We start from the raw sequence: 18,638 nt of genomic DNA, 5'->3' as shown, positions 1-18,638 counted from the left end.
TGCTGGCCCTTTACTGGACTCCACGGGCTCTCCCCAGTTGTAGGCAAGGACAGAATTGCCTCCCTTTTTTTCTGCTTCTCTCTGTAGCGATGCTGTGCTCTGTATGCATGACCTGTATGACTTATTCATAGATGTCTGAGCATGAGTTGGTTGTATTAAGAAGCATTTTGTGGAAGATGCGCTTTTTCTTTCTGCTGTTCTCTATGTCTAGAAAGAATCAGGAGTGGTTGCTTACCAAGCAGAGATGAGGCTTAAGGGGCTCTGTCTATTGAGCTAACAGGAAAAAAAAAAAGAAAATTTAAAAGGTGCAAATGCAAAGGGCAGGCAGTAGAGTATTTTCTCACTCTTGTGACAGTTGATGTGATGGAAATGCTAGGAGGCATTTGGGTTCTAGGGCTCAGGGCTCTCTGGTCGCGGAGGTCTCTGCAGCCTATTTTCAAGTTTGATGCCACCTCAGAAGCTGGTATTTTTAGTGTGGTTGTTGCTTCTTTTGTGAAACAGATTTTCTTTAACCTTGCTACCTGTGTTTCTGATTGCGATGAAATGATACACATTTTTTTCCCCCTCCAGACATCCTAGGCTGGACTTGAACCAGTAATTGTTCTGTCTGCGGAGTATTATTAGAAACGTTTGCCAGTAGCCAGCTCACTCTGGCAAGTTGAGCATAGAATGCGCAATTACCCATTTCAGGTTGAGACCAGTTTGAAAAATTGTTATGAGCTTTGGCCAGCTCAGGTACAAAATTTACTTTTCTATTACTTTATTACAGCTATGAATAGAATTAAAATTATTTTTACATTCAAATATGACATAAGGTTTATGATGCTTTTTTATAGAAACAAATTCTGACCATCTGTGTTCTGTAATAGGAAATTCTCAGGATCCAGTTACCTGGCATAGCACTGGCAAATTAAGGCTCAAAGTACAAATATGATTTATTACAATGCATCTGCCCTGAAGAACACATTTTGGAGACTTTTTTTTTTTTTTTCCTGCAAATAATATTAAAGAGATTTTTCTGTCAAGCACAATGAGCTGGTGTAAGATCTCATAGCAGAATGAGAAGACACATGCCTAAGTCATAGAACTGCTTAACTCAACAAATAGGAAAACTTATGGATGGGAAACGATTATTTGCATGGGCTGGGAGAATGCAAGCAGATACTGACAGTTGTGGGCTAGATGGCATCATTGACACATGTGGAAATGGCTTATATAGAGGCAGTCCAGACCAGCTTGTAAAACTCTTCCATAATCTTAGTAACACCATTTCTCCTTGGAAGCTGACTCACTCACACAGCAGTACGGAAAGAAATTAAACAGTCTGTGCTTGCATGTACAAGAGTTTTCATGATCTTTCTAGGATGTTCAGGCATAGAGAGAAACTGGTGCAGGCCACAGCCATTATCTGCCTTGATGTTATTGTCGTCTTTGTTAATATTATCTTTAGATATTAACTACAAAGGAAACAAATTCCTCTAGAACTGTAGATCCTTCAAATAACAATGAAATTTGAGCTTCCAATCTAAAATCAAGTTTTACACCTCTGGGGAACTTTTATCTTTGAGAAAAAAAACTCAGGGAACCATTGAATATGGTTGAGAATGCACTGGGATTTCCCAAGGGTAGCAGAAAAAGTGGGTCAGCCATGAGGACATCACCGTCGGGCAAATCACCAGCTGTCTGCAAACTGAAAAATGGTGAGGCTGCAGATCAGAGAATGAAACTGTAGATTTGCAGGGGGCAGAGGAAGGTTGAACATGCTTCCCTGAGCATGCTCCAGCTAGGGGGGAGAGTTCCTTACAAAAATGGGAAAAATGGTTACAGAAGGGCTGTAGGGAGATGATTTAAGTGGCTAACAGTTGGCATGATAAAACGTTTTTGCCAATCCCGGGAAATCTCTTCTGTGTAATTACAAACAGGATCTCTGCTGTGATCAACAGTGGGCTTGAAAACCACAAACATTTTGTCCCATTTAGTCTCTCATTTAGTCCGATATGGCGTATCAGTGCAGCAAGTGGCAGTTGCCTCACTAAGTTGCTAATTTTTATTAAATTTCAGAAAGTGCTTGGCAACATGAAGTCTATGTGGCAAATCTATAAACACGTGATTTTTCCCTGCAAAATACCCTGTCTTCCAGAATTTGAATCAAAATACCAAATCTCTGATCAGGAACTTACTGTTACGTTCCTAACCTCTGAATAGTTTTTTCACAAGTTTATTTGATCCTTGATAATTGTGGTGACTGCATCTATCATAAAATTATTTGAATGGGTAAGATGAGCACTGTTTTCCCTGGAATGGAGGTTTAAAATGATTGATCTTAGGCTGTGAGCCTTTTAATAACCTAATATAATAGGTTATATAGAAGACCATTGAGCAACAGATGTTATAATTTTGCTGTATGGCTGAGTCAGTTACCCAAGGTAAAATACTTTTCTCCAAGAATAAGGACTCGAGGAAGGTACTATTGACCACAGCTATGAAAAGCGACTTGGAGCGGCCACGTTTGAAGGAAGATGAGTAACAGGCTCCCCACAAAAGCACTCTGCAGGGAGAAGGGAGAGGACTTGCCTAAGAGGGACACTTTGCATTTCCTAAGGATCAATTAAACTGGTCCAGGATCAGGTGATGAAAACATACCTCTGTGTGGTGTTTCTGGTGGTGTCAGGTGTAGATTGAGTCTGATACCATACGTATAACCTCTGCTTAGTTCTTGCTTTCATTCAGGTATAATTGTTTTGGCTACCAGCAGACTACTCAAGCTTTGCAAGTAGTGATCTATATTGACTTTGCAGGTAGATATACTTGAGCTGCAGCTAAATGTTTATGGTAAGCAGACCATAATGTTGCCTGTTAAATTAGTAGAGGTTAAGCTGGTTATGATATTAGAGGGATTTCCTGGTGATGGATTTCATTTTCTGCTCGGATCAAAAATTGGAGCAACTGTGTCAGGGAGATTGGGGGAAGGTAATAGACTTCCCTCTCAAACTCTCCTGCTCCCCATTTTTTTAGCTTTGCTGCTGTAATGTAGTTGGAGAGGATTAGAATCACATAAACTGCCAGTAGTGCAGGCGTGCTTATCTGGTGTGCGTTCCTAATGATTTGTTGTCATAATTAACTGTGCTGATTCTCCCTGTAGATACGTGATTTTGGCACAGAAGTCACTGGTGCATCTGACTGCTCTGTAATGTATGTGAATACAGTCTCTGACAGTATGAAATTATGTGTTTGGGGGGGTTGTTTGTTTTGCTTAGGTTGTATGCTGTTACTTGTAAGTCACTGTGCAGGCAATAATACATTCAGTTGGCTGTGCAACCAGGTTGCCATAATAATGCTGTCAAGGTGCATCTGTTGTCATATTTAATATATTTATGTATGTTCTGTTCAGTGCAGCCTCGTGTTAGGAGATAATCTGGACCTGTCTGTCTTGATTGCAGCTTTTTTGGGGGGTGGTTTTTTGTTTTGGGTTTTTATTTTTCCCAGTCATAGCTACATCACTCCTTAACAGTCATAAACCTTTCAAAGGTGAAAAACAGTCCCAGTATCTTGCAACCTCACCTTTAGATGTTTTGTTTTTTACAGAAATGAAATGCTGTGAATAGCAAATCCAGAATTTCTAAGGCTGATGCCCTTGCATGCCTATGAGAAGAATATGTCACAGAGGAGACTTTAAGCCGCAGCTGCTAGGAGTTGAGCCGGCTCTCTAAGCAGGGTTTGCTACAGCAGAGGCAGGCAATGAAGGAAGATATGTGTCTTCAAGGAACAATTCAGAACCTTTCGAGCTCCTGCTGTCAGACCTACCCTAACAGCGTATGACTTGTTTTTAATTGCTGTTTCAAGTTCAGCAGGAGGTATGATGTATTCCAGGGCTGAGGGGCTGTTAGTCCAGTGCACTGTATTTTTCTTAATCAACTTGTTTCCTGTACTGTCATATGCATTTCTACCCTAATAACAGAATGCTAGTGCATGGTACAACTTATTTATACAAAGATGTAAGGGGGTTTTGTTTGTTTTAATGTGAGGGATTTCATTTTTATAATTGGTATTTTGTGTTGGAAGCAGATGACGTTTGTAAAACAGTGAGGGACGCCGAGTGTGCGCAGTTAATGCTGCCATTAACTGAGCCCCAGTTCTGCTGCTCGGTTGCACTTGGAAACTCCACTGTTTTTCTTTCTTCCTTCTGAGCACTCTCAATCCTGCTTGTTATATTCTGCTCTTATTCCCCACCCCATCTGTTCCATTTTGACTTAATGCCAGTAAAGTTCATGTTGGGAACAGCTAAGTTATGCTTAAATTCTGTTTACAACATTTTTTTTTTGTTCCTCCCATGCAAGTATTGGAGGGGGAGATTGATCTGATTTCTAGACTGCAGCTTACTGGGGTTAGTGATTTTGTTTTTGCAGATATCCAGCTTTGTCTCACCTAAAAAGCTGTGATTTGCATCAGCTTTCTAAGACAACCACTGGGATCTGCTCTTGAGGTGGATCTTGTGTTCGTGGTGGGGAATTTGATCAAGAGGGTCATGGGCTACAGCAGTCTAAATAAACTTCACTTGTTCTAATTGTTCTAATTTGTAGGCTTCCAGAGGTGAGGATGTGTCCTGAAATAAAGTGGGATATTGCAATTCCTCCACAGTGAGATTAAGGCACTTAAGATTATCCAAGACCTTTAGTAAGATGGTGAGAGACAGACCTCCATAGCTTTGTTCTGCTGTTTAATAACCACGTTGTGTCTGATGAGTTTCCAACTTGATGTTTGTTTGAGTTTGGCTGTATTTTGAGCACTGCTACCATGGTATATTGAGACTGAAGTAAGCTAACATAGGAGAGATCTCATATATACATTGGGAATTTCCACAGGGAATGCTCCGTATTTATGAGTTTAATTTTAAGAGTGCTATGATCCTCTAAAATTAGGAAATAATTTTTCCAGTGAAGCTATTTAAAATGTTGCTTGCATGAACAGGAATGTTGTAAGATAGGTAATTGGGTTGTTTATATGAGACTTTTTGTTTGATTCTTTATTTTTTGGTCTCTGACCTCCTTGAAGGGATAAAGGAGACATATATATTATTTATGCACTACTTCCTCTGAAAGTAACTGGTAAAAACCCAAGTCTGGCCATGCTGAGTCATATCACAGGTCCATCTAGGCCAGTATCCCATCCGAAGCTGGCCAAGAGTGGATATCTAGGGTAGAGAATAAGAGCAGGGAAAGCATATAAAATGACTCTGCAGAATGCTCTTGCCACCTTCAGCGATTTGTGAATTGAAGGCTTCCTAAGCTAAAGATGGAATATTTGTATGTAACTATTTAATGGATTTTTTTAATTATTATTTTTAGTGAATTTGTCAAGTCACTTTTTGAATCTATGTAAGCTTTTAGCATCTGCAGCGAAGATTTCTTCAGCTTAACAACTTGTATGAAGTTACTTTTGCTTGGTCTAGTTTGTCTCCTGATGAACACGCGTGTGAACATGGCAAATGCGTTTGATGTAAGACTCTGCCACACTAATTGCAACATCAGGCCTTGCACTGAAATTCTTGCAGACTTTACTCCTAAGTTTGTTACTGTTGCCTGTCCCAGTCATGCTTCTCTGCCGGGTCTTGATTTTCACTTCGGCTAAATAATTGCTGCTATAGTGCATCAGATTTTTGTAAGCTGCCTTAAAAATGAAACCATGTACCTGTGAGTGCTGTCGAATTGAGAACTGTCTTGATGCCAAATAGAAGGAACAGCTAGCAGAGCAGCGGGTCAGAATATATAGTGGAGCCTATTAGCCTGTTTAAGCATGGTTTTTTGAATTTCTTTTTTTTTTTTAAAGTCCAAGACTAAATTTATAAAACTATAAAGATTCTCCAGTATGGGCTGGAAGAGGTAGCAGTATGCAAGAGCTGATTTCACACTTCTTCATGCTGAGGTTGGCCAAGAGACAGGATTTGGTCCTCTTGTTGTCACTGTTTCTTTCTCACAGCTGCTTTCATTTTTGCTTCACTTGCTATTTCTAGGAAGCCAGTTTTACAGTATCTTAGGATTGCTCAGCTCTCTTGCCTGTCTTCATGGGAGAGGGCTACAATAATTTCTTGACATCCTGTACGTTTCCTACAGGAAAAGACAATCTGAAAGTTCTTGTCTTCTCAGTCACTATCTTCAAAATTATGTATCTTTACATTCTACGGTCTATATGTTTTAAAGTCTTGGTCACCTTTTGAATCAGGAACAGCTTTCCTGGAGTTCAAGAGCGATGTAATCCTTCAATCTCTCCTCCAGTTCCCCTTAACACCGCTTAACATTTAACATGCAGAAATGATGCTCTCTGCTGTGTGTTGGGGAAGAGGTGGTAGTGCCTTACCTCTCTCCCACTGACCATCCTTCGCCACCTCCCTTCTGTAGCTACATCAGCGAATTCGGCTCTAGCAGGGGGCTGGCTGCAGGCTTTGATCCTAGTCAGACAATATTTACACTATATTTTATTGATTTAAAATGAATTACAATAATGCAGAAGTTAAGCATCATTTAAATGTGCTTATGTTTTCTGCACAAAGGTAACTTTATCCCTTCTTTTGCCCTTTCTTTGTGACACTTCTGGAGATCTAGGTTAACATGTGTTACATCTTGCCATGGGTATAGGCAATGCTTCAGTGTTACTCTGGTAAACCCTTGGTGCATAGGCCTGAACATGTTTCTGCAGTATTAGTACTGCCTCAGGAACAAATTTTTGATATGTTAACACTGCTTTGAGCTGCTACTATGATCTAAAACAGCTTGAAATTTGCCTCAGGCTGTAATAAAATTGGCTTTTGGTTTGGCTGCATCGCTCTGGCTGTACCAGAGCATATCCGTAAACTTAGTTCTGTAATTGCATATTGCCAAATGGCTGCTATGCATGGTAGTGCCCAGGAGGATTTTGTTCTGTTTCAAAGCCAGTGAAGATTTATGTGACTCCTTTAAATAACAAACATGTTATCTTTGTACACATGTATTATAACGTTGATAAAGGACAGTGGAATAGTGCACCAGGGAAAGCAGCTCTGCCTTGTCTAGTTTTGAGTGCTCATAGACTTTCATGCTCTGTCTCTCCTCTAAAATTATTCCTTGGGGTTACTTTCCACCACTAGTCACTAGACTGAAATCGTCATGCACATGCATGCACTAATGCGTACATCACGTACCATACTTTTTAGGTGTTTCGCTTCAAAGTGCATGGCTGACCTTCTCTGGAAAACTCCTAAACTTCATTCTATCTGTCTTTGTTGCTACTACTACGCCACGTCCTGGATCTGTAGCTGTCTTTGTATCCCCTGCAATCCAGAGCCTGCATTGTGCTGTACTTGTCTTCATGAAGTCATGCCAAGAGACCTTCAACACTAGGGAGGGGATACCTGCCTCTGTACCTGTATGTTAATGTTGGGTTTTTTGTCTTTTTGTGATGTTGAGGGTTTGGGACAGTCCATAATTACATGACTTTTCTTTAAATAACAGAAGAAAAGCCAGCCTTAGAAGAGATTTTTGTGGGGATTCTGTCTCCTGTGCAGTCTGCAGTGATGTGCAGGGAGGCTGGGTGCACAGCATATGCAGAGCTCACTGGTAGCTTAGGGATATTCTAGTGAACATAAAGGAGCCTGCGGATGGCATTAGACTTGCTTGTTAGGAAGAAGCAGCACAAATGTTGTGCTGTGAATCACAGCATGTACTTTCTCATTGGAGAGCTTTCCAGTTTCTTTCTTCGATACCTGGCGACTGAAAGGGCTGCTACCCATACAGATGCAGGACTCTTTCAATGAGAATTCAGAGCATTTTGCAGCACCTTTCTTCTGAATTTCTTTACTATTCAGTTTCTTCTTGTTTCTCTTCTATCATTTTGATTGTACTTTAGCAGATGTTGGATCATATGAACACTTCTCAGCAGCCCTCTTACTGCATTAGTCTGCTGCTCCTTTTTTCCATGTAGTTATCCTCTATACCTAGAATGAAATCTTTTGTGAAGATCTTTTGAGAAGATGTCTTTTGAGATCTTTTGTTCATGTTTTGTTTGATGATCTTCTATGTCTTGCACTTTTGACATACTTCTGTCTGCGGCTTCCGTGTGCACACTACATGCTGGTCACTTCCTATCCTTCCTTCTCAGTCCTTTTATTGCTAAGGAATGAGCTCTGTACTTGAGCTTGTAATTCACTGGTGACTTTTTTCCTTTTTTTGGGCCTGAAGAAGTGTGATGGTTGAATGACCAGCTCTAGTCTTTTTTTCTAATTTGGTATTTATGTTGTTAATCCTACTTAAGCCTGCAGTCAGAGTGCTACAGTAACGCTCATTTTTAGGAAGGAAAATATTTCATATTTTGGGGGAGGAACAATAGAACTGCCAAAAGCTTAATAAAAGATCCATGCTTAATAAAAGATCTGGCCTGCTTCTAAAGCCAGAAAAATATCTTACAGGAAGAGACAAAATGCATTAGGAAGATCTTTTATTAGTCCTGTTTCAATTCATTTTCTTCCAGGAAAGTGGAGTTAACGTGTATCTGAAAGTCATTTTTGTAGAAGAATTATAACCAAAAAATCTCAAAACAAAATTAATTTCAGCATAGGCTATCTGGAGCTCCCTATAAAAGTAGGAGAAAGGGGCATGAGGTAGAATGCAAACACTGTAGGAACAAGGTATCTCTCTGTACTTTAATTTGATTAGTTTTAGCACTGCGTGTATGCTATGAGGATGACTAATTTATACATGGCTGAAGCCCTTTCTAACCATACCCATCTTCTTTGCTTGGCTGTTCATCACAGTGATAGTGTCTGTAATCCTGGCTCTGTAAAGGCCCTTCTACCCTATTCAGATGCTTTTAGGCTTATTGGATGCAATACCTGGCAAACCTTTCTGATTTGTGTTGGATGTCGTCCAATGAAAACCATAAAAACTGCCTATGTAGCAGCTGCTCTGTTAAAGCAAGACCTTTTTGCCTGGTAACAATAACAGCTCTTGCAGCATTTGGCATTAGGTTCTCTTTGACTTGTTGGCTGTCAGGCTCAAGAGCACTGGACTCCTGCATGGTATAGCCGGTAATTGTCACCCTTTTAGTTTGTGCTGCTGACTTGAAGCATGGTTGCGTCTGCCAAGTTTATGCATGGAGTGAGCTCAGGTGTTTGCAAGGTGAGTTTGCCTTCTTCCCTAAGAGACCGGTTCTGATTTAGTCATAAGCAAAACCTGTGGAAATGTGGCATGTACTTCTGCCGTGACCTGTACTAATTTTGTCATTCCTTCCCCCCGCCCCTTTTTTCCCCAGATAAATGGCTCATTTAAATTGGGAGCTACTAAAATATTCTCTGGCTGGCAAATGCAGTGCCTAGCAGCAGTCATCAAGGACGAACCAAACATGAGCGGAGGAGGGGAACAGGTCGACATTCTTCCGGCCAATTATGTGGTCAAAGATCGCTGGAAAGTGGTGAGTAGCTCCGGCTTTGTGCTTCCTTTGGTGGCCCAAACAGATCTCCTCCTCCTGTAGTAGTACAGAAACTTGTCTAGTTAATCCTGGGCTCTAGCAAGCAACAGTGGCGTGGTATGGTTTGACATGTTAGTAAGATACTGCAAGAAGATGTTTAATATTGCTCTAGTGGTTTTTAGACTGTCTGGTATTTTTAGAAGACTAAACCTGCCAAGGATTTTTAGGTAGGATTGAACTGTTGCAGCAGGCTGAGTCATCTTTTGGTAAGAAACTTAGATTTCGAGTCACTGTGGCAAAGAATACTTACAGGCATGCCGATAAATAAATTACAATAAAATAAAATAATTTAAAAGCAAATGTTTAAGGCTGAAAGGTCAGCTACTTCAAAAGTCAGAAATTCCGTAATTAGCTTGTTGGTACAACTTCTGTGTAAATTTATTAGGATACTTTTTAAAATCATATCATCACGTGTTAAGAGTTTTAGTTCTTCATGGGACAACTGTCATCTGTTGTGCAAGCTGGATGGGGTACACTAAATTAGTAGCCATTTAACGTTTTATGAATTCATTGTATGGCTGCAGATCTCACTATCCATTTAAATTCATGGCATGAGTTGGCCATTTAAACTCAGATCTTTATGTTTCTTGCTGTTGTGGTATCTGTGCCAGATAGATAGATATATAGATATATATATATTTCTTTTTATTCATGCTTTTACCAGGTGATACAAGAGCAAACTATTTGCTTGCTTTTACAGATAGGGGTTCAAGGTTAGTTAGATCTTGATTTTTATTATTTTTTTACAGACTGGTTAACATTTATGACCAAAGCACATCTCCGCTAGACATCATGGGCATCTAGGCATGCTCACCACTTCTTCTATAGGTTGGACCTGGCTGTCTTGCCTTAGGCACTCAGCAGAGGAGCATGTGATTAGTGATGGCTTGTGATTAGAGACTTCAGCATCTTGACCAGAATCATGCAAGAATGCTGTGGTAGAGACATGGGGAGAATCTCGTCCTCTAGACAGGTGTTTCACTGCCACCAGATTTGTTCAGAGGGTGCAGTTCCTCTTATGTATAAGGCTTTCTCTTTATTCATAAAACAAGGTCTCTGGGATGGTGGGGGAAGGAGCATTATATTATCACCTCAGTTAAATAAACTAGAATATAACACGTGAAAGGATCATGTACCTTTATACTTTTTGAAATTCTCTATGTGTTTTCTGAGAGTTTTTGTTTTCTGGCTTTAAAAGCTTTGCTTTTAAAGAGCTGAAGAAAAATTTAAATCCTATGTATGCCATTGTGTCCGTTTTATAACTTGGATTACCAGCAGTGTCTGAATCATTAAACTCGCAGCAGAAGCCTTACTCGTTTGAACTACAAGTGATTTGTAGTAGTAGCACCAAGTCATTTCTCTGTGCTAACTAGCTACGGTACAGCTGCCCTGTGAGTTTTGCAGTGGGCTCTGAAGAGCAGAGGACTAAAGACACTCAGGACTCTGAACTTGCTTCAGTTCCAGGCTGTGGATAGGTTATTTTCAACAGCCTGCTTCAGACAACATACTATCCTTTTGTTAGACTTGCCTGGTGCCTGTATCTCTTTGTTGCCCTGGACAGTTCCACCTTGCTGTGTTCTTGTTACTCCCCCATTGCCTGCCTCTCTTCATCCAAGCACTTTGCTCCTGCTTTGTCCACAGCCTTAACTTTTCTGTCGGGCCTACCCCTGAACAACCTGTTTATATTTAAGCAATTCAAACTGCTCTTCATTCTCCATGCTTCCTGAGAGCAGATGGAGAATCTCAATTTTCTCTGTGATTAGATACCAAAATGGAGACAACCCCTATCCTCCTCCCAAAGATTTCTGGCACAGCTGAAGGAAAGTCTTGCTGTGCTCTTGCAGCTCTAGGCTGGAGCACATATACTTGTTTTGGCAGGATGATACATGTGCAGGTTAACTGACGTATAGGACTTGAAACATGCTCTGTGCTTATGGACTCCTCAAAAAATACCGCTTGCAGCTTTCACCTGACCCTTCCTGCACAAACAGAAATTTCCTCAGAGCCTACAATTTGGTCAGATTGGTGCATGTTCTTTGCAAAGCTGAATTTAGATACTGTCCTGATGCTAAGCCATTGCTTCAGGTGCATGGCTGCAAATAATCATTCTTCTCCATTCTCCTTACCCTAGCTAGCTTCAGCTTGTACCATTCCTACTGTTCATCAAACTTTGAGTTTCTCCTTCATAGATAGGAGTGCTGAAACTTCTGTAAATGGTGGGAGTATTTTTTTAACACGGTCTAAACAAAGTAACTTTGTTCTTGGAAACAGCAGAACTCTTAAAAGCACCAAAACCTCCAAATAAAGCCTAAAATATGCTCAGTTATGCTCACAGGGGAACATTTCAAAGTAATTTTAAATTTGGAAGAGGCACTAAATGTGGGATTCAGTGACTTCATTGTTGCATGAGTCTGTGACTGGGGACTGCTACAAGCTCTACCCACTAACTCTGCCTTAGAAAATATAGAAATGTGCAGCTATGTTGTTAACAACAACTACCTCTAACTAGAGAAATAGCTTTTTATGTTTTGTAATGTTGGCTCACAGTAGTCTTCAATACTGCAGTGAGGTCATTACCCCACTTGAAGGCCCTGGGAAGTTACATGACTGCTAAAGGGCGTAAATAGCAACGAGAAATTCTAATTCTCAGCTCTGAGTATAGCTGGGAATTTGGCCTTGTGCTAGCTCAGTTGTGTGGTGCGAGCTTTCATTGAACAGTCATTTCTGCCCCCCTAAAAGTGCACACCCTTTAGGCAGGCCTTCTGTCCTGTTCCCTTGCTGTGCTTGAAGTTGGTGTGGGACCAGTCAGAACTGCAAGCTGTATGGGGCTCGAAGTAGTCTGGAAAAAAATATAAAAATATCTCTGTTGGCTCAAGGAAATGCATAGCATAGGACCAAGTGGCAGATGAAAAAGGGAGCGTACCTTAAAGTGAGCATACAGCTGTAACATCAGTAGTAGCATTTTTTATTTTATCATAGACCTTTCTGAATCTAACCCATAGCATGCAAGCCAGACAGTCCAAGCTTTGCTGTGAGTGATGGATCCTGCTCAAGCAGGTGTGTGGCACATTTATGTGATGCTGGGGTTCAGCTGCCAGAAGGTTTTTTTGTGTAATTTGTCCTCCCATTGTGACTGTCTTTGGCTGGGCATCTGCTTGAACCTTGTAGTTCTTAGTGCTGGCATACTTCCAGTATTGAACCAATTTCTAATTTTAGATCGGTGTAATGTATTCCTTGAATTCCTTTCCTCCTCTCCTCCTATATGCTGGCTGACAAAGATTTGACAAATGAAGATGTTAGTTCTCTGCAGTTAGCCTGTTGGTAGTTCATCTTCCTGCCGCTCCAAGTCAGTAAAGTTTGGCTGTCTGACAGCAATGCTATTTTCGTTCTTATTTTTGGAGAAAGGCATGGATGGGGAGTGCTTATACTTTTTATCAAAACTTTTGGACTTGAAGAAGCATTCTTCTGAGTCATCATTCTTTACTTGCAGATGTTTTTGATGATTTGACTGGATGAAATTTGGACAGTACTGGAACCATGTGACTTTTGCTGAGACACCAGAGGGTGACTTGATCCGCACGTGGTCTGAATGATGTGAACTGCTTTGTTCAGGGGAGGCAACAAAGTCAAGCATAACTTGTACTTGCTTTGAACTGGGTATAGATGTTAAGGCTGAATGGATGTATCTCTCTTTCACCTAAATGCTTTGTGTTGGGGATTCACAGCTGAGACTTATTAGCAAGACAGAGTTGGCAGCTCCTGCACTGAGCTTTGAATACAAGTGGCAACCCTTGTATGCATGTATGCTCTTTTGTCAGGTGCAATCCCTGCTTTGGTTTCTACCAGGTTTCTGAGGTTCTTGAACTGAAGTTTTGGTTATACTTGTCCTTCTGTTTATTTTGGAAACCTTGCTGGAAGCCACACAAACTTCTGTGGACTCTTCACCTTGTCTTGGTCACAAAGGCCATTTATAGTTCCAAGAGGGAACTTGGGACAAGGAAGGTGCTTTGTCAGTCTTGGGGCCTGTTTTGGTCTCACTCTGTGCAGAATTGCTGTAAGTGGGCTTTGGCAGGTCTTCAGATGGTTTAGAATGTGGCTGGTTGACTTCTCCTTGATTGGCTTCTCAGGTCATGCCTGTTTGATATGTTAGTTTTCCCCTGAGATCAGTATAACTCCAGCCCTCCTGAGCAAGTTGAGTGGACTCTCAGAGTTTGGTGAATGTAGGTCCACTCTTCCTCACCTGTTGTTAAGTCAGATGAGGCCTGCTAGCCATTTCTGGATCAAGTAGCCCATTGAGTTGGACTGCAGGAGTTGCAGGCTTGACTATACAAGTGCTCCTAAAAGGCAGTCGCAGTAGTCACTGTTTGACCTTGTCAACATTTGAAGCCCATGAGTGACAGCCTTGGCTGAATTCACCATAGGTCGCTGGCTCTAGGTTTGGTCCTTTGCTCTGGATTCAGAGCACATGTTCTTTTTCCTGACCTTGCCACCAATCCTGAGACTGAACCACTCCTCGTGCCTTGATCCTGGAGCATTTTCCTGGGAAGGTCTAGTCTTTATATAATATCCTCGGAAGGCAGACTTTGTTTAGAGCAGCGGTGTCTTATATGCTTGCTGAATGAGAGATTAAATTTGTAATTGAAGGCTATTTTGGGAGGGGGGGGACTTGGTTTTTTGAACTGTCCCTCTGTGAGTACTGATTTTTGCTTAGTGGGAAGACTGTGTATTGTTTGTTTTTTTTTTCATAGGCTCTGAAGGATTGTGCTGCAAGAGTCTTTTCAGGATAAATCCAAAATATTTCAGGAAGTCTTCTTTAAATAGACTTCAAAGGGAGCCATCTGTGTCCTGTGTAACTACCGATACGTCCAGGGGGGCTTTTGGGAGTGGCTTCCCCCATCAGGACATGGCTGTTTTATGTCGGTAGTCCTGGGGGACAGTCCAGTTTGGGGAATTCCTGGAATGCCCTAGTTGGAGACTGCCACACTGAAGGGTCAAGTAGAGTGGCTTTTCATTAGCAGTTTACTCCAAGGGCCTAACGTGGCATGAAACCTCTTAGAATATGGAAGAAGCTCTGCAATGAGCTGTATGGTCATTCGGCTGTTAGTGGGATGCTGAAAGGACTGAAATCATGTCTGAGATGCAGCTTACTTAATTTTAGTTGTCTGTGTGCAAGTTCAAATAGATACCTGTGTTTCATCAGATGAATTGTTCACTTGACTGCGCAGGCTCTAATGGAAATCTGGACACCCAACTCACATATAGGCTCATGCATTTAGGTAGAATGAATCCTGCTGGTGTTGTCAGCCTGTATCCCAGTCTTAACAGTAAAGGGACTGGTGGAAGGTAGGAAACAGGATGAGAAGAGAGTATTCCCAGAGCAGTGAAGCTTAGCCTGGGCTGGTGACTCATGATTACCGCTTAGGTGATACTTGTTAGATGTTCCCTTCTCTTTCTTGACTTTGTTTAACGGTTTCATTATTTGTTTATTTTCTTGAGTGGTATATGCCCATCTCTCCTTTGTGTCCAGCAGAAGGCTGTGCTGAGTTCACCTTAGACAGTGAACTCCCACAGAGTACCCAAGCAATGAAGAAAGGCCCGTGTGGTAAGCTGCTGACCTCAGCCAAAGCCTTGAGTTGCAGGATAACAACTTGCTATGCAACAAAGAAAAGTAAATGGCTGCCGGTGGCCACTGGATGTTGCTGAAAAGTCAAGGAGGATGGCAGTGCTGGTAATGATAAATGGGACCATCTGGTCCCAGCTGGGAAAAGTATGCCAGAGAATAATTTCCATAAGAGGGTGAGAAAGGATGTGGGGAAGCAGAAGCAGCTTGAGGGCTCTTGGACAGTGAGGTGCATCCATTGGCTGGAATGTGTGTATAAAATTGGTTTTCTGATACAGTAGAAGCTCTGATCTTAATCTCACGTCATCTCACATTTGTTGCTCTGTAGACTTATATGGGTCCTCTGATTTGGCTCTTTTCCCAGGTGAGCGGTCTCAATACCTGTACCTTTCTTCCTGAACCTGCTTCTCTGATGCATATGGTCTTTTTCGTTTTTCTGAGGTAGCAGTCCTAGTCTGTCCTTAGTTTTTCCAGGCTCCTGATCATTCTCTTCACCCCAAAATGAACCACTCCTAACTCGGTGATAGCCTCTAGCAGCAAGGTGATCCATATTGTGCATTGTACATGACTAACCTTCCTACAGATCCTTACAGTGCCACTATCCCAATCATATTACTGTGTTGTTCCATTTATATTGTAGTAGCTTTGCATTTTGACAACTGTGTTGGATGTGGGAGCTGTCCCTGTTAAGGCCAGTGAATGGAAAAGGATCAATGTGTGCTTTGGTGCTGGCTCAGCAATATTTCTCCCCAGATCCATTTCTTGAATTTGCAACCCAGCAAGATGTTTGGGTAGCCTATGTTTCTTCTGCATCCCAGCTATGTTGTGTTATATTTATTACTGTTGACTTTTGCTTGTTATGTTACCCACTTTCCCACTGAGACTTTTTTAATATTCCTCAAAGTCCTTCCAGATCCTGACTAAACTTCTTGCCTTCTGCAGCTTTTACTGTCCCTTTCCCTTCTGTGTCATTAATACATCAGGCAACAGAAAATCTTGTGTACTGAATCCTGAGGTATTAGCTGGCATGTTGTTGCTATGCTGAAGGGAACATTGTTTTGATAGAAAGGTTTTTTAGTAGCCAGCTCATTTAGTGTGAATTTCCAAGTAGAAGTAGGGCTGCACTGTAATAATTTATGAATAATATGTGGTGACCTACTTATTGGGCTGTTTACTGTATGAATATGCCTGTTTAGCCCAGTGGAAGGTTGTGAGTAAAAACAACAAGTAAAAGGAGAAGAATGGCTCCGGACAGCAACTCTCAAAAGGGTTCAGAGACAATAGTCAGGCTGTTAATATGGAAAATAGTACCTTCTTCATGCAGAGCTGTTTTTCTTGACCTGGGAGCCAGAAAAGCAAATGGTTTGGGTCACCTTAAGAAGGAAAAAAACCCCTGCCCTTGAAAGGCAGGGCCCTTTGATCAGCAAACTGGACAGATGCACAGGACAGGCCTTCTGTGGTGCGGAAGACACTAAAATATCATCTAAACCTCATTAAATGTTGTGTAAGATACATGTTTGACTATCTGCCTGATTTAAACTTCTTTTTCCCTTCAAGTGTTATTGCTGCTGTTGGAAAGAAGCAGCGCTCCGGGCTTCCTGAGCACTTGTGAACAGAGGGAACACAAAATGCTGAAGGAAAGGGCTGCAACAAGGTTCAATGAACAAATGCTAAGCAGATCAAAGGAGCCCTGATCTAGCTCTGCTGTAAACCTGAATTTGTTCCGGGGCAGCATAGTATGCTTTAGATATATCTAAGAGAAACAAATATAAAATAATTTTCCTGGCATAGACATTGACACAACACATTAGGAGTCTGTCTTATACATGCATATGTATAACTATATGTGCATATGCTGTCAAGTCTCAGCAGAAGGAGAATCAAGGAATCACCTTCCAGGAAAGGCAGAGGATTCCAGCTTGCTCTCTGAGTGGGTGGCTACTCTAGAACAGGCAGACGATCTATCTCTAGTAGGTGCATATCAAATATGCTGAAACTTAGACATCTTTATCTTTGAGTTTATGTCAATTGAAATTGTTTTGATTTCCAAATAGTGATATCCTTCTATTGTGAAACAGCCTTTAATTTTGCTCAGAGACACAAAAAGCATCATTTGGTGTGTTTTAAAATTAAAAAGAAAAAAAAAGAGAAAATGAGAAACAATGGAGTTATACTTGTGGCTTGTATGTAACTGTTTTGAGGTAATGCAGTTGGCAGTTCTCTGAAATGTGATACTGAAGTAACCTCACTAGCAGAGCAGGTCAAGCGTCTTGTAAAATATTACCGTGGATGTTTTGTTCTGTATTTAAAATCCTGTGAATGAGATGTAAACTTCATTTAACTTATTTCTTGAAAGCATTAGTTCCATCTACCATGGTTGTGTTTTACTGCAGATATGTTTGTTGAAAGGGATTGACAGTTTTTATCTACTGTGGTCTGGATAGTGGTTCTACTATCTCCTTGAAGGGTCTTTCCTTGAATTTTGGCAAGAACATTATTGAGCTAATAGGCGTTATCATTTGCTTTTAAATGTATCACGTGTCATCACTTGCTAGGCTTGTTCTTTGTTGTTACAGCAAAGAATTTATACATAGCACAGTCAAGTGGGTAGCTGGGCTTTTGCCTAGCTGTGCAGTGAAGGTATTCAGGCACAGCACAGATTGGGAGCTGAGTTTGTTCTCCCTCTGCAGTAAAGAAGCTAGTGCCTGGCTCTGGGAGAGCTAATTTGATGTTGTCTCTCTTATACATTGTACCAAGCCTCTTTGTACTTTTCTAGTTGAAGAAGATTGGTGGCGGTGGCTTTGGGGAGATCTATGAGGCAATGGATCTGCTGACCCGTGAGAATGTGGCCTTGAAGGTGGAATCAGCCCAGCAGCCCAAACAAGTTCTCAAGATGGAAGTGGCTGTCCTGAAAAAGCTGCAAGGTAAGGCAGAAAGCTCTTTGGAACTGCTAAAGGTCACCGTGCATGTTAACAATTAGAATCCAAAGTTGCATATGTTTTTTATAATTTTCTCTTCAGCTTCCATCTATATGTGATGTTACATTAAGTCATTCAGCTCAGAAGGTTATTGCATTCTGCAAAGCGTCCTACTCAAGTGAGTTCCAACTACAGGCACTATTTCTGTCAGCCAGGCTATAAGAACAATGGGGAGACTTAAACTGAACTATTGGTACACTGGTCTGTGCAGTCTAGTGATACTGATCAGATACTAAGGAACAGAGCAAGCGATGTCTGACTAAGAAATGAGGGTAGCTGATTGCCTCCCAGAAGATCGGGACAACGTTTGTGACTATAGCACTGTGAGCATGATGGAGTCTCCAGGTAAAATGGTTGACTAGTAGATGAGTGCAAAAAGTGGATAACATGAAGTATAAGGAAACTGGCAACTGGTTAATTTGTCATGTACGTGACTGTCCTGAAAGCAAAATGTGAAGTGATTTTAGGTCTTCTAGTTTTGGGAGTGGTGGTTTTGAATTATGTTAATTGGAATGATATGCCTATTCTTAATTTTCCCTAACGCA

At 41.2% G+C, this 18,638-nt stretch overlaps 1 protein-coding gene across 3 annotated transcripts in view; it reads left to right on the top strand.

The window, feature by feature from the left end:
* TTBK1 (tau tubulin kinase 1) overlaps positions 1-18,638 on the top strand; it is a 114,363-nt gene that overhangs the window by 7,803 nt on the left and 87,922 nt on the right. For 2 of the 3 annotated variants that reach the window (XM_052806747.1, XM_052806745.1), the window contains exons 2-3: positions 9,280-9,438; positions 17,892-18,039. In XM_052806747.1, coding sequence (XP_052662707.1) covers positions 9,331-9,438; positions 17,892-18,039 — 256 coding nt within the window. In that variant the 5' untranslated portion in view covers positions 9,280-9,330. Of the gene's footprint in view, positions 1-4,549; positions 4,683-9,279; positions 9,439-17,891; positions 18,040-18,638 lie in introns of those variants that run through there. The other variant, XM_052806744.1, reaches the window with a different exon arrangement.

The sequence above is a fragment of the Harpia harpyja genome, chromosome 13 (genome assembly GCF_026419915.1).
Source record: "Harpia harpyja isolate bHarHar1 chromosome 13, bHarHar1 primary haplotype, whole genome shotgun sequence".
NCBI classification, from domain to species: domain Eukaryota; kingdom Metazoa; phylum Chordata; class Aves; order Accipitriformes; family Accipitridae; genus Harpia; species Harpia harpyja.
Note: the sequence above shows the minus strand (reverse complement) of the source record. Positions and strands in the feature narration are given on the sequence as shown.